The sequence below is a fragment of the Malaclemys terrapin genome, chromosome 22 (assembly GCF_027887155.1).
Source record: "Malaclemys terrapin pileata isolate rMalTer1 chromosome 22, rMalTer1.hap1, whole genome shotgun sequence".
In the NCBI taxonomy this organism is placed as follows: Eukaryota; Metazoa; Chordata; order Testudines; family Emydidae; genus Malaclemys; species Malaclemys terrapin.
In genome coordinates, this window is record NC_071526.1 from 14,551,066 (window position 1) to 14,566,157 (window position 15,092).

The 15,092-nt window shown below is 54.6% G+C and overlaps 1 protein-coding gene across 3 annotated transcripts in view; it reads right to left on the reverse strand.

The window, feature by feature from the left end:
• Window positions 1-15,092, reverse strand: part of KCNQ4 (potassium voltage-gated channel subfamily Q member 4) — a 73,771-nt gene that overhangs the window by 11,309 nt on the left and 47,370 nt on the right. The window contains exons 8-10 of one of the 3 annotated variants that reach the window (XM_054012005.1): window positions 13,799-13,887; window positions 9,491-9,646; window positions 2,530-2,586 (exon numbers count right to left, since the gene is read on the reverse strand). In XM_054012005.1, coding sequence (XP_053867980.1) covers window positions 2,530-2,586; window positions 9,491-9,646; window positions 13,799-13,887 — 302 coding nt within the window. The remainder of the gene's footprint in view (window positions 1-2,529; window positions 2,587-9,490; window positions 9,647-13,798; window positions 13,888-15,092) is intronic. The other 2 variants (XM_054012008.1, XM_054012007.1) reach the window with 2 other exon arrangements.

Genomic DNA, 15,092 nt, shown 5'->3' on the forward strand with positions numbered 1-15,092 from the left:
AATACTGAACAGGAGGGGCGGGGCCTGGTGGTTTGTCATCAGCGATCGGTTCGGTCTCTCGATCGGCCCTTTCGCTGTGGAGAGAACAACATGACCATTTCCGCTTCGGTCTCTTTCGAATGGAAAGGCAGGGGGAGGGACACTAAGTTTGAGCCAGAGATGGGAGACAACCCCCAAACATCCCCCAACCCCAGAACATGTCAGAGCGTGGCCCATTGCAGGATTCTGCAGCTCACAGAAAAACATTTTCAGGTTTTCATCTGGACCGGGGTCGGGGTGGAGGGTCCTCATCATTCTTGGGGAAAATAGATCACTTTGCACACACACACAAAAATAAAGTTTGCAACATTGACTGCCACTGTGCCCTCCCTTAGCACTTTTCATCCGGAGATCTCAAAGCACTCTACTGTTAATTTAACCTCATCTCTCCCCCTGGAGGTAGGGAAGATTTATTACAGATGGAGAAACTGAGGCACAGAGCCATTAAACAGCCTGGTCAAGGTTACAGAACAAATCAGGGCTGGGAATAGAACCCAGGCGTCCGGACCCGCTCTTTACTCCACTAACCTTCTGAAAGGAGGGACAGTTGAGCCCTGGTGGTTGGAGCATCTGCTCCACCAAGTGCCCAGCAAACGGGACTTAAGATAGAATATCAAGGTTGGGTCTCCAAGCCCTCTGCCCAAAGGCCCCAGAACTTCAGTTCTCCCCCACTCCTCAAGACCAGCTTGATCCCCAGATAGGAGTCTGGATCAAACACGGGACAGAGCACCCTTGGCCCGGCCCAGCCCAGCGGAGATTAACCACCCCTGTTCAGATTCATCATGGATTTGGCCACGGCTCGATGGGCGATTCACTAACCTTCCCAATGGCAGCATCTGGCCCCGGGGCACGGGGTTCCCACTAGTGATGGCATGACCTCTGTCTGAGGCCAGACAACCCCCGAACAGGACGCCCCCCGCAGTGGCCAGGAGTGGGCCTATGGCCAGGCAGGCGAATTCATTGCACATACGCAGTTCAGTAGCTACTCCGCTAGCACAGAATAAGCCCAGCCAAAGAGACGCTGGTGGCCCAGGGCTTGGCAACCTCTCCCCCGGCTTCTCCACCGTCCTGGCAATAAGCTAACGTCGCCGTTATCCTCGGACGTGAGCTGACTCACCCTACGTTACACAGGGTGTAACAGGGAAGGGGGCTGGTTTTTGGCCCAGCGTCAGCTGGGGGGCTCAGCTCATACAGTAACTAGATAGGACAGCGCACACTCTTCTGGTCATTGGCTCCCAGCCGGGTGGGGAAGGGCAGAAACTGGGGTTAATACGGCCGCTCTGGGGAGCCTAAAACCTCACGAGCAGAGTTGGCTCCAAAGCAGAATTTCCATCCCTGGGAAATTCTGAGATTTGGAAACGTGCTTTCATCTCAAAGCGGGATGAGAAGCTGAAATCTCGGAATTTTTCGCCCAAGAAAACGTTCCAAAATGTTTCATTTCCACCAGGCGAAAATGTTTTGTTGCCACTTCATTGTTTTGACTTTTCTCGACGATCATGAATTATTAACATAAAAGCGCATACATCTAAATGAAAGGTCTGGAGACTTTCCTGCTGAAAGGTCAACGGAATCAATAACGTTCCCACAGAATGGGTCCGTTCCGCTGACCCAGCGTTTTCCAATGGAAACCGATTCCACTGGAAAATTTCCCACTGGCTGTGCTTCTGAGTGTCCATTTGCTAATCCACGAGGGGGTGTGATGGGAGCTGAAATTCAAGGAGCTGTAGTAGAGAGGCAGATTGCAGAGAGCGGGGGCTCCGGGTTCTCATTTCCTCCCCAAGCAGTTCAACGAAGCAATCTAGAATAGCTAAGAGTCATTCCAGAAACGGTTTGTATTCAAGCACCCACAGAACCGCCGCAGGGTAGATTTTCAGCACAGCATTTCATGGGGTTATAGGCAGAGATGGAGAACACACCCAGACAGGTTTGGAATTTGCAGAACTTCATCAGGTTTTGATCTTTTGCAGAACAAAACCCCAAGGTGGTTGGGGTGCAGATTTGGTTTTTATCCAGACGCCCAAGGTGTATTATGGGGGTTGGATAAACACTTGCACAGCGCTTCCAACACATTCAGCTTATCCACTGTCATGATGCCAGTAAGCAGCATCCCCATTTTACAGATGGGGAAACTGAGGCACAAAGCAGTGACGTGACTAGTCTAAGGCCACAGAAGGGGCCAGCATCAGAGCCTACTCTGTACTCTGATCACTAGAGCAGAAGCCTCTTCCATTATAATGCTGCAAGTTTTGATCCATCTCTACCCATACACTTAATTCCCCCATACAGCTGCACTGGAGATGCACCAGTCTACATACAGGAGAGCAGGCATATCTCCATTACCTCAGCCCTCGTTGCAAGGCACAGAGGGACCATCATGCACATCCCCGGCAATCTGTTGCATTCCACACGGGCTCTGCCCCCAAAGCAAAAAGAGCCCCCAACACCTGGCCTCCAAACAAGTCATGGGAAGCGTATCCAAGCACGCGATACCTCTGTTTCCAGCCGGCGGGAATCCGAAAGAAATTCCGCTTACTACTAAAGATCTGGCTAGAGGGTGGAGAATAAAAGATACAGAAGAAAGAGAAAGAGAAAGTTAGTGAGACAAAAAGGGGTGTGGTGCGGGGGGGTGGCCTCGGAGCCCGGCTCTGCTGAGGCCTGGAGCAGTGGCATTGGGTGTGGACATCGCCACCTTCCGGCTGGGAAAAGGAGAGCAGCGTCCAGCGAGGAACATCCCCCGGCAGTAAAGCCAGCAATGCGCGGTGTGGCAGGAAGACTACAAAAGTAAAGCTGGACCCTGAGAATCTTGTTCCACACGGGCTCACGTGGCTAAGAAGAGCGTTGGGAGGGTGCTCTGTCGACGAGAGAGGGCTGTGTACATGGAAGGAGCTAGTTAACAGAGACGGTGCCAGCAGGTGGCACTCAGGACTACATGGCATCGTCTGATCCTACAGAGCCCAGGCAAACGGATTCTCCCCTCTGAGCTCTTCACCGTGGTATCAGTGGTGGGCTCTGAGCCCTCGAGGGCCCTGCCCATACCCTTGTCATGGTTTGATGCATCTCCCCTAAAGAGCCCCATTTATCGAAACAAAACGCTGCTGGTCAATTTGACTGGCGGGCAGAGCCCTGGGCCAGAGTTAAACACCATCCGAGGAGAGAGGGCCAAACAGCAGGCACCAGCTCGGGCACACCTCTCCTCACCCCCATGAGAGGACACGCAGAGACCTCTGGCCTTCCGAGGCAGGCGTGGCAAACCACCCGAACTGCAGCCAAGCGACCCACGGAGGCCGTGACCCCGAGGTGTTTGGGGCGGGAGTGACCCCACCGGTGATTGCGCCGAGGAGAGACAAAGGGCTTTCCCTTCTGACCTTACCCTGAAGGGGGCATCATGGCAGTTCCCTAGATTTTATTTCAAGCCAAGATCTTACTGATGGCGTCGAGCGACCAGGGCCCCCTAAGGTGCGCTGGGAAGGTCCTGTGGTACAGTTTGGAACCGGCTAAACTGCACCTGTTGCGCGTAAAAGGCAAGGAGCACAAAGCACTGTAGTTTGTGTAGGTCCTACATAAACACCACCACATTTCCCCCTCAGGAAGGAGGGGTGTGTGTGTCAAATTTCTTAGCAATGGAGCTCTCTGTAAAAACAGGTCGTTAGATGGATATTAAATAAAAACAAAAACATTTTGAATCTGAGCAACTCCCCTCTGCCCCTGACCTCCACCAGGCTACTGTAGCAATCTTAGGACAGATCAATATTTTGATCACAAGCTACTTGGCAGCATCTCTTTCAACACCACACAGGTTATTTTCCGCTCGTACCCCCCCAAATGGGTTCCCTGGCCCCGAGTACATTTCCTGGAGCAGCGGCTGAAGAATGTCAAAACACCTGGAGGGAACCTACCGTATGGTGACTCTTTGGGCGGGGGAAAAAAAATACAGACACTGCGGCTTTAAGAGGAAGGTTACCTGAGACGTAAACACCTTGGGGGCGGTGCGTCTTCCTCTTTCCAGCTTCCGGGAATGAATGGGGATGCAAGAGGGATGGCAGGGAGGTGGAGATGGGGAGGAGAGAAAAAGAAGATGATAATGTCATGAGAGGTGATGTTAGCACAGGAGACGAAAGGACCAGGTGGGGGGGATACATGGACCCTTCCAACAGCATCTCACCTTAGGCCCAGTCCAATCAGGTGGCTGAATGCTATGTTGGACTGGCCCATCGAGATTGCAATACCTGCAGACTTCCAGATACCCTCTAGCATGCCCCAGCCCGAGGCCCCACCGCTGGGCCAAGCACTGGGAACGCTGGTGTTATAGTGATGGGGCAATTCTCATCTCAGCGCCCGTGGGGTGGGCAGCAATTGACTCAGTGCCCCCCTGGCCTCCTTTGATTTGGCAGCCCAGAGCACCCAGGCTTGTGTGACCACAGTGCCATGCTCAGTTCCTGTGCATTGCCTCCAGGGAAGCAGGCCAGGAGTGGGGGAGGGCTGGATGGCTTCTTCTCTGGATGAGAACATGGACAAGGAGAGAGATTCATCCTGCATTTCGCCCTAGGGCCCAGGGAGCTGGCTCCGTGGGAACAGGAACAGACTCGCAGCGTCTCCAGAGACTCGCAAACGAACCTTCTGGGAGGTTTGACCAAAGTTCCGTTTTTCAACGTTGAGTAATTGTTCATATTTGCCGCGTGTTCCCCGCCTGGTGAAGAGGGAGGGAGCGTCACCAGGTGCTGGAGAGGTTCTAACACAGGTATCTCCAGCCTGAACAGAAGCAGGGTGCAATGATCATCCCAGCACTCAGCCCTTTGCACCCCAAGATCTCGATGCTCTTCACAGATGTTGGGGGTCAGTGTCATTCCCCCTGTTTTCCAGATGGGGAAATTGAGGCTAAAGGCAATCCAGGAGCAGAATTCTTATTGTCCGACCCCCAGCCATGGGCTCTAACTACACCGGGCTGCCTCCCAGAAGCTTTCCGCGAAGGAAAAGCCAGTTCTTGTTAGGCGTCCGTCTAACTTTGCAGACCGCTCTGAATTCCAGGCGGGTAAGCCAGTTTGAACCACTGCTTTGGGGTTTGCCTGGGGCTATTTAGTTCTTTTTGTGTTCTTCCAAACACAGCCTTACTCTGGGACCGCAGGTTTCCTGGATGCTACCTTCAGACACCGCATCCGCTGCAAGTGAGCACATGGGCCAGAGGGCAAGGGCGAGCCCTGGCACGCAGACCTCATCATGAGACCCCACTGTCTCCTCTACTGCAGCTCCTGGTCACAAAGCCCCAGGGTTATTACATCGCTGTTAGGGACTGCTTCTGCATTCACCGCACACCCACGTCAGGAACGCAGGATTGGGCCCATTTGGTGTCACCACAAGGCAATTTCTGTCTTTGCAGGACACTTACCAGAAGGATCCTTCAGTGTTTTCCCCAATTCGGAACTGGAGGGCCGGTTACCAGGCGGTTTCGCTCGGATCCCTGCTAGGCACAGTTGACTGCTGCAGAAGCATGACACAACTACGGAGTAGCTGAAGGCGAAGCAGGGCCTTGTAATTATGGCTCACGGAAGAAACCGGAACAGAGTTAGCTGAGCCCATGAGCTCAGAAAGGTGAGAGGTCTGCGGGAGCTAAGCGGTTGGGATAGTCTCCTGGCATCATGCATCAGCTCTAATGAAAACTAGAGCAGTCCGGTGCTCCAAGAGCCAAGCCAGCTTCTCTTCGTTTAACCGGTTCGCCCCCGTTCCTCGGAGTCCCACGAATCCCTCTGGGACATCATGATGCACTGGGGCAGAAATGGACGAGCACTTCGCACCATCCAGCTGACACATCCGCCAAGGGGCCGAACCCAAGAACCGGCTGGGATTTCACAGGCTGTTTGACACATACCTGGGTGCTTCACAAGCATCGTAGACTGGCTGTGTATTGACCAAAATAGTGCTCTGCTCTCAGAGGCCAGAGCCTCCTGCTCCATTCTCTCCCATCCAGCTGAGAAACCACTGGCCAGCATCTTCCACGTTGCATCTCCCGGAACCTCCCGTTGCCCAGGAGAAAGTTCCAATATGGGCATTCTGGGGGTGGGTTTCTTCCAGCTTCTTAACCCCCGGAGTGGAAGAAAAGTCTGCAGGAAAATCTTCCATTCACCAGCTTTTACATTAATTTTCATCCTAGCTGGGGCTCTGTAGTGCTGGTATTTACTAGAGACGACCAGGGGACATTCTGGAAGCGCAGAGTCACCTAGCTGGGCCCCACAGCAAATGCACAAGTCTCCATGATTAGCCTGATTCCTCTTCATGACGCTAATGGAGTTAATAGACCTTCCAGCTCTCCGAATCTCCACATCCCCGTCACGGTGGGGGCACCCCTTCTGTGGACTCTGGATTTATGCTCATCAAATGCCCCACTCCTAATGGTGCTTTCTAGAGAAAGGCACCTGCCCCCTTTAACCAAAGCCTGCCTCAGACGAGCAAAGGAAGAAGGCCTGGCAAAGAACACCCCCCCGCCTCCCTGCAGGTCAGCTGGAGTCGGGGAAGAAAACTAGGAGAGGAATTAGGACCCGGTAAGAGTAAAGCCCATGGGAGTGTGTATTACCCTGTGGGGCCGCGAGAGAACAGCAGGGGAATCACATGCTCGGGATCCGTGCAACCCTAACCCTCGTACCCAGCGTGTGGGGATGAAACACCCTCGCAGGCGACCTGCTCCCCCAAGACCAAACTAGCTCAGGACACTTGGGAGAAGCAATTTCCTTGTTCTCGGGGAACAGCACCTCCAGTCACACCAGGAGAGGCGCCCCAGAGCACTCGCCCCCCCAATTTCAATGGGAGCAGAGTTAGGCCAATGCCGAGTGCTTCTGAAAACCCCTGCCGGCCTGTCCTCCAGCCTGCGTGCATGGCCTACCAACTCGGTGCTCTGAGCCCAGCAGGTCCCCTCCTCCTCCGTCCCGCGGAGCCACTGGTCATCACAGCTAGCTGCCAGGCGTTAGCGCCTTCCTGCTGCGATTACCACAGCGCTTCGGGCCCTACCTCCGTATCCACGCGACTCCTAACCCAAGGGGAAGCCATGTCGCCAGAGGGGGCGAGCCTCCTTCCTTCCTTCCTAGCACCCCTCAAGAGACCACTCCTGCTCACGAATTAACCTCCACAGAGCATCCCTATGTACACACCATTACACAGCGTCTTAAGAATAATACATAAACAACCAATTCATCCCAGACTGTAATTCCACTGGGGGGTCATGGAGACATCACAAACCACGAATACCTAGCACTTTTAATACCTAGCACTAATATCACCTAGCACTTTTCATCAGGAGATCTCAGAGCGCTTCATAATCTTTCAATGTATTTATCCTCACGGCCCCCTGTGAGAGAGTCCCTCCCACTTAGCCCCATTTTCCAGATGGGAAACTGAGGCACAGAGAGACTATGTGACTTGCCCAAGATCACACAGGAAGCCTGAGACATAGCAGGGACTTGAACCAGGTCTCCCAAGCCTTCCTCTAGTGCCCTAACCTCTGCACCGCCCTTCCTCTCTGCTGGGAGTTTCAAATGCAGGGTTCCATTCTGCAGCACACTGGAGCTGACCTGCCTTGGCATCTGTCACTAGGAGCCTCTTTGAAGAGAGGCTGAAGAGACGTTTGGAAAGGAGACAAGCAAGAGGAGATACGTGAACGGTAAAGAAAGTACAGAACAGCACAGTGCACAGGGCAGTCTAATTTACCCTTTCCCATAATGCCAAGGCAAAGAGACACCCAGTGACACGGAAAGGCAATGTGTTAAAAAAAAAAACCAACACCACAGATGAAGGGAAATTCTTTTTTTTAAAACCCAGCATTTGGTTAACCCGGGGAACTCACTGCTACAAGACAAGCTTGAGGCAAATTCCTCAGTGAAATTCAAAACAGAATTAGGCATGTCTATGAATCAGATCACTAGCTAGGATTAAAGTGAGAGAGACCCGTCTGTTTCTCCTACTTCAGGGTTTTGCCATCTCGGGTGGTAGCTCATGAAGAAATTTACCAGCGAGATATCATCGCACAATTAGGGGCATGCTACAAAATTAGATGCACGTTGGGGCATTTGCTTTTTCACCTGCAGCATCGGCGTTGGCCATGGATAAGGGAGCAGAAGGGCAAGCTGTCTCTTACGCTGTGTTGACACATACAATTCCTGGAGTTAGCTAGGATACATCACATGTAATACACATTTATTCAGGGTGTGCACCTAGGCATATGCTCAGGTCACCAATTTAAAATGTCCCGAGTGATGTTACTGCACAAGAGGTAGGTTTGACCGTTATGAGCGATTCTGAGTATATGACGCTGCACGGACTCTCAGAGTCCGTCTGCAGGGCAGCGTGAGGTGTGGCTGCAGCTGGAGCAGACAGACCTACGCTAGTTTTAATTGCAAAATGCACGGGCGTGGGCTTCAGCAGCACGAGTACCCATAGGCACCGACTCCGTGGGTGCGGCAGGGTTGGAGCACCCACGGGGAAAATTTAGCGAGTGCTCAGCACCCATTGGCAGCCAAGGTCCCCCCCTCCTCGCCTCCTTCTCCCACCCCCCCCCCGAGCATGCCATGTGCCCGCTCCTCCCCCGCCCTCTCAGCACTTCCTGCCCCCCAACAGCTGTTTGGCGGTGCTTAGGACTTTCCGGGAGGGAAGGGGAGGAGCGGGGACGTGGGCACGCTCAGGGGAGGAGGTGGAGACTAGGCGGGGACTTGGGGGAAGGGGATAGAATGGGGGCGGGAAGGGGATGGGGACTTTCGGGAAGGGGTGGAATGGGGGTAGGGCGAGGGTAGTGCAGGGGTGGGAAGAGGCGGGGCAGGGGCGGAGCCAGGGCGGGGGGGGCGTCGAGCACCCACTGGGCAGAGGGGAAGTCGGCACCTATGTAATTACTCAGGCTCCGGGTGCACTTGTACAGCCCAGGTTGCCACGTCAACATTACGATTTGTAGCTATGCCAGCCTGGGTGTGTCTATCTGAGCTGCAATCGCAGTAGTGTAGACGTACCCTAAGAGCACCGGCGCACTGGGAATCCTAGCATTGGGATCCTAGCACCTCGGGCATTGGCTTGGGATGCTGGATTCCCCCTGGGTGCTGGAGAGCCCCTGGGAACACAGAGCACAGCCAGGTGGATTAGGGGTGATCTGTGCACGAGGGTGTGTCACACCCCTGCGCGAGTTGTCTGTGGGGACTGAACCTGCCACCTTTGAATCTGACAAGCAGGATCTCAAGTTCCTGTACTAAACGACTAGATCCATCAGCAGACACATAAACTTCTATACATGGTCCAGCCACTACAGGGAGACCAGGAGCCAGCCAGGGGTTACACCTGCCACCAACACGGACAAAAGCCAAACCACGCTCAGAAGACAGGAGGAGAGCAGCGCCGGCGACACACACACGCACAGGGCCAACACTGGGGGGGGGGAGGGAGAGACAAAGGACACACCAAGGAGCGGTAGCTGGGGGCACCCTACCTTTCCCCAGAGCAAAAAGCAGGGGCGATGGTTTTCTGGCCAGAGGTGAAGGAGTGATATGGCGGTGGGGCTCCGTCAGGAAACCTTTTCACCTCTGAATTCCTAACTCCTCCGTTGCGGACTCGGTGCAAATGCTCAAACATAAGGACCAGCTCTCTGGGGGTGGGTTCAAATAAAAACATGGAGAAATTAAACCTTCCAAGGCAAAAAGAAATCACAGCCACATGAATGAACAAAGCAGGGATCCAGGCAGGCGTAAAGCAACCCCCCCCCCCAACTTTAAAGACAGTTTCTTAGCAGCTTCTATCAGGCATTCGTAGAGGTCGAACTGGGCCAGCTCATGATAGCTTGGGGGGGCTGAGGGGGGCTGGTACGTTCCTGTGCTCCACAATCTCCGCTTTCTTTTTTTTTTTTAAATAATTAAGCCTCTAGCCTTATGGCGGTGAAGATATCCTTCAAAATAGGACATGAAGGAATGACGTCTGTCTGAGTCTGCAGACAGCCTAAAACAATAGCTTTGAGGGAGCTTTCCCATTTAGCTCAATGAACTGTTTACTCTGAAGCCTAGTGATAGCAGTTTAAATGTCACCTTTGTTTGGTATATCACCAGGGGCGGCTCTAGCTTTTTTGCTGCCCCAAGCACAGCAGGCAGGCTGCCTTCGGCGGCGTGTCTGCTGGAGGTCCCCGGTCCCGCGGATTCGGCATACCCGCCGCCGAATTGCCGCCGAATCCGCAGGACCGGCAGACCTCCCGCAGACATGCCGCCGAAGGCTGCCTGACTGCCACCCTCGCAGGGACCGGCAGGGCGCCCCCCACAGCTTGCCGCCCCAGGCATGCGCTTGGAGCGCTGGTGCCCGGAGCCGCCGCTGTATATCACAAGAAAGAAGAGGAATGATCCAGTCACGAAGATTTTCACAATCTACAGTGAGTGGCGTCGCGTGTTGTCGCGAGTGGGCAGAGCTGGGAAAGTACCACCATGTTTTCAGGCAGTTTGATCGCTGGGATTGTTTACAAGGAGTTTGGCTGCAGGCAGACACAGTTGGGTCTGTCCCAATTTTTCAGTGCTCTGCACAAACTCAGACGATACAAGAGAGACCGTGACATGTTGCTCACGCTGTATGTCTGAGAAGACCCTTTGCATAGAGACGTAAATCGTGCAATGAAACAAACGGGCCCGATGCGCCTCTTGTTCCCCCCGGCTGTAAATCAGAAGCAGGGGCACTGCTGGAAAGCCAGTATCGGGGAGCGGAGGGGCAGCCCTGTTTCTAATCCTCTCTCCTGCAACTGACCCGATGCAGAATTCTGGCCCTGCTTATGCCAGTGGGGGGCACATCACGCACCTTAGAGCACAACACTGAGCTTGCAGGGCAAGGTCTCCCTTTAGCATGATACGGTTGATGTTACAGTCTCTAGCCTTGAGCCAAAGCCCATTGAAAGTGATGGAATGACTCCCGTTGATTTCAGAAGGGCTTTGGGTCAGGCCCCCGGGTGTCTTAATGCCAGTCACTAAATGACTGACAGACCTGGCAGCATTTTGCATCTTCCTTCTGAATATTTTACATGTGTGTGCTGTCTCTCCTAGGTACTTGAGTGCCTCTCAATCTTCCAGGTATTTATCCTCACCACACCACCGTGCTATGGTAGAGATGGGAAATTGAGGCACGGGGAAGCTAAGGAACATGCCAAAAGCTCACACAGGAAGTCTGTGGCAGAGCAGGGACTTGAACTATCATGTCACAGGGCCATCCTATCTCTCTCAAATTGTGGAATCGCATGAGAGCATAGGTATAGTTTGACTTCTATATTTGGGGAGGCAGCTCCAGTCAGGCCAATGGGGCCTCATGTTGGGGGGAAAATTCTGTGCCTGCTTGAAGCTTGCAGTTGTGGGGGACAACACCTCCCCTGGCCCCTTTAAACTACGCCTGTGTCTGAGAGCTGCTGAACTCTGGGGAAGTTTGGATCCAACTCTGGGCGCCACCTCTGTTGTTTATTTTAAAAACAACCCCTACACTAGACAGTCTTCTGAACGGGACGGGCTCGAAAGTGACAGAGAAGCGAATGGGGATTCTAACGTAGGGCAGTTCTTCGCAGTTTGGTACCTCGGGTTAATTTCTGTGCCGTGGTGCTGCTGGGAATTGAGGGATTTGTGTTTCAGGCTGCTAAGAATTCTGTCTTTGTAAAATAAAACCACGGGTCATGGCAAAGAAACAAAACCACCCACTGTAGGACAAAACAGACAAAACCTAAATCCATGGTCAGCAGCAGAAGGGGGGGGGGTCAAGCTCGGGGAGGGGGGCATGTTTCCTTCCCTGACTCAAGCATGCTGGTGTAAAGTGGGGCAATTTTATTATTTGCCTAATATCAGTGCGCTTGGCGCTGTACAATTGACAACACAGAGCCAGGCTCTGCCCCGTGCAGACCAGCAACAGATACGTGGTGGATGGACACAACTGGACAATCCAGAAGCAATGACGATTCCGGGTGTTGTCTCCCTACACAACGCTATTTCTTAGCATCAGAGGCCTCGGGAATTCCCCTTCCAACAATGTATTCCTAGGGAATCAGGGGGAAGAGCAAAGGAGGTGGGTTGATTTAACAGGGGAGGCAGCGTCCATGGATACCCAAAGGGCCTGCGCCTCCTTCCTCCCTTACACAGACATTGTCTTTCCTACTCTGCCCTCCCACCTCCCCAGAGGCGACACATGGGGCTGGCCTGCAGCCCGTCAAGCCCAGGTCTCAGAGCGCCGAGCAATCCTCCCGGCTCCAGCTAATTTCAACAGCAGCCACCAGCGGAATCCGTCCACTTCGGTCCCATCAGCAGCAGGGCTCCAGCTTATCTGGGAAACGTTATGGGAGGGAGGAGAGAGACAGAGCGGGCAGGGCTGGAATGGATGCAGCGTCCGCGGGTCTCCGAAGGGAGCGGCCCCTGGGGGTGATGGAGGATGATGGAGGAGGAAATCAGGAATTTTTGCAGCGGCTCCATTCCGCTCCTGCACCCCATAGACACTAGCTCTGCAGGAGACAGAGGATGATGGGGGAGAGCAAAGCTGATTTTGCCCTTTATGGATGGGCTGGATAGAAAGTTCAGCTCCGCCTCCTTCTCCCAACCCACCTGGATGAGAAGGGGCGCCGTCCTGGGGAAGCTATTAACTGCAAACCTTTGGCAACCCAAGCACCCCTATTCCTCCCCCGGCCCCGCCATTAAGTTAAGTTATTTCCACTGTCAAAAGGAATTCTGGTCCCAAGGGCTGTGTATATAGATTCAATGGACTGGCGGGCTGGGAAATGCCGGCACAGGAAGGGTTAACAGAAATCTCAGCCTGACTGCGTTTCAGGTCTCGGACCATCGAGCCAACATAGGGGCCTTGAGCCCGGTTCTGATCGCCCCTAACACCCGGTTTACCCCAGAGCAATGCCACTGACTTCAGCGGGATGGCTCCCGTTTGACTCCAATGTAAACGGGGGAGAACAGATACTGGCTTGCAGCATTTGACATCTCAGCTCCAGGGGTGCCTCAAAGTCTGGAATCATAGACCAGGGTCCAGTCTGTGCCCCACTTTCCTGCCCTCCTCCCCAAAAAGGATGCTAGGAATTCTACCATTAGATGCCCACAGTACATGCCTGGGGTGAGCATGCGGAGTCTTGCCTCATTAAACCAAGTGGGCTGTGGCATACGTGCCCGATGGCACCAGCTCTGATAAACTGCTCTCGCTGGAAGCGCATCTGAGCATCACGGTCACGTGACCCCTGGTCAAGGTGCAAAGGTTTCAGCGTTCTCCCACACGGAGAATGCATCTCCAGAGAGTGACCAGGGGGCACCGGCTCTGGAGTTTTGAACTGTCATGACGCTGAAAGGGTTAACTCCATCAGCTAACCCGGGACTCGTCCCTCTCCCTGCGTCAACGCCCGTGGGGCCAGGGGGGTAATTCTGCACCCTGCCTTGGTGACCCCCCCTTTTCTGGGGGGAACAATGGGACTCCAGCTTCTGCAGCCACACGAGGCATCTCCACCACCTCTGCTGTGCCCGGCAGCCAGAGGGCTGGCGGGGAAGGTGGTGATGAGCAACATCAGGCTACATACCCAGTTCCTGGGGCAAAGCTGTTCACATCCACGCTGCTCCTAAGCCCTGCGGGGTCGTCCAGTGGGCAGGGCCGAATCCTGCCCTCAACAGACACGGAGGCAATTGACCTTCAGAGCCCTGCATACGCCACTGCTCTCGGAGGAGGAGACTGCTAGATGGCAGGGACCACCCTTCCCCTTCCCCCCACAGCACCCGGTCTGTGGTCACCCGCGTGGCGTGGCGCCTACCTGAAGGATGGGAGAATGCTGTCATAGTAACACCAGGTGGCGGTCAGGTAGGCTCGGCTCACGTCTGTCGAATACAGGCGCCAGGCAGCCTGCACCAGAGAGAGAGGGATGGTGTGGTAGACATGGCCCAGCTGGTAGTGGCCATGGAGGAGACGCCAGGAACTGGCAGTGCAGGGAGAGGTGCTGTTGGCAGGACTGAGGGGCACTGGCAGGGTGGTGCCAAGGGATGCTAAGGGGTTGGTGGGTGAGTGAACGGGGAGCCCAGGACTGGAATAATAGTGAATGCTGCAGGGTCAGGCCAGAGGTGGCTGGGCACGTGGGAACTCGCAGTGCCCTGCTCTATGACTCGGGGTCTAGGTCGGATGTTGCTGGCAGGAGTTCTCATCCTGGCATCTCAAAACAGCTTGGCCCCTCTGAAGGCGTCAAAATTCACTCCCAGTTCCACCCCCCTCCCTTGAACAGACAGCAAACAGCAGCCGCAGACCGTGAGCCAGCACCTCCTGCTGCCACCTGGAGCCCATTGATCCACAGACCCCATTCCTGCTGGTGGTGCATCGGGCGCATTAGCACCCCGTCTTTGGACGGTGCAAATGCCTCTGCCCCGGCCGGACGCCCAGGCTGCGGGCTGGGAAACGGTCAAACTGGCTCAGATCAGATGGACCAAGCGCAGATCTGGAGGCCTTTTGGGGGTTCTGTGTCTGAGTCAATCAGAGGGGAGCACAGGAAAGAGGGGTATGTGGGGGGGGGATCCGCTCCCTCCCCGGGGCACGGCGGGGACAGCTAGGAAAGCAGAGCTAGTGGGAAGCTCTCCTGGTGCTTCGCTGGGGATGAGGGGGAGATAGCGCAGGGCCTAGCCCCCCCAGCAGCTCCGCCCACGCCAGACATGCTGACGTGAAACTGGCGTAGCTGGAGTGGAGAACCAGGCCCCCTGTTCTTCTCACCCACCCCCCGCACCTGCCTGTTTCAAGCCGTTCTCCCCAGTCTAGCCTCTCGCTGAGGCTTCAGGTAACACTCCCAAGAAGCTGGTGCCATTAATTAAGGAGCGATCACAATGGAGGAGCCTTATCGGAGACCTCGCGGCTTCCCATCTGCACCCACGGCACATCAGCGCCTGATGAATGCCGGGCAGCGATGGCCAGAGTTATTGGGGCGGGGGGGTGGCCGCGTGTCCTGGTCCTTGCTTTGTATTGTGGGGCGACAGGCAGGTGGGGCCCTTTGTCTCGTCCCGTGCCCAGCTCCATTAATTAACGTCAGGTTTTTTCCTTCCCCGCCGCTGAGATGAAAGGAGGAGTAG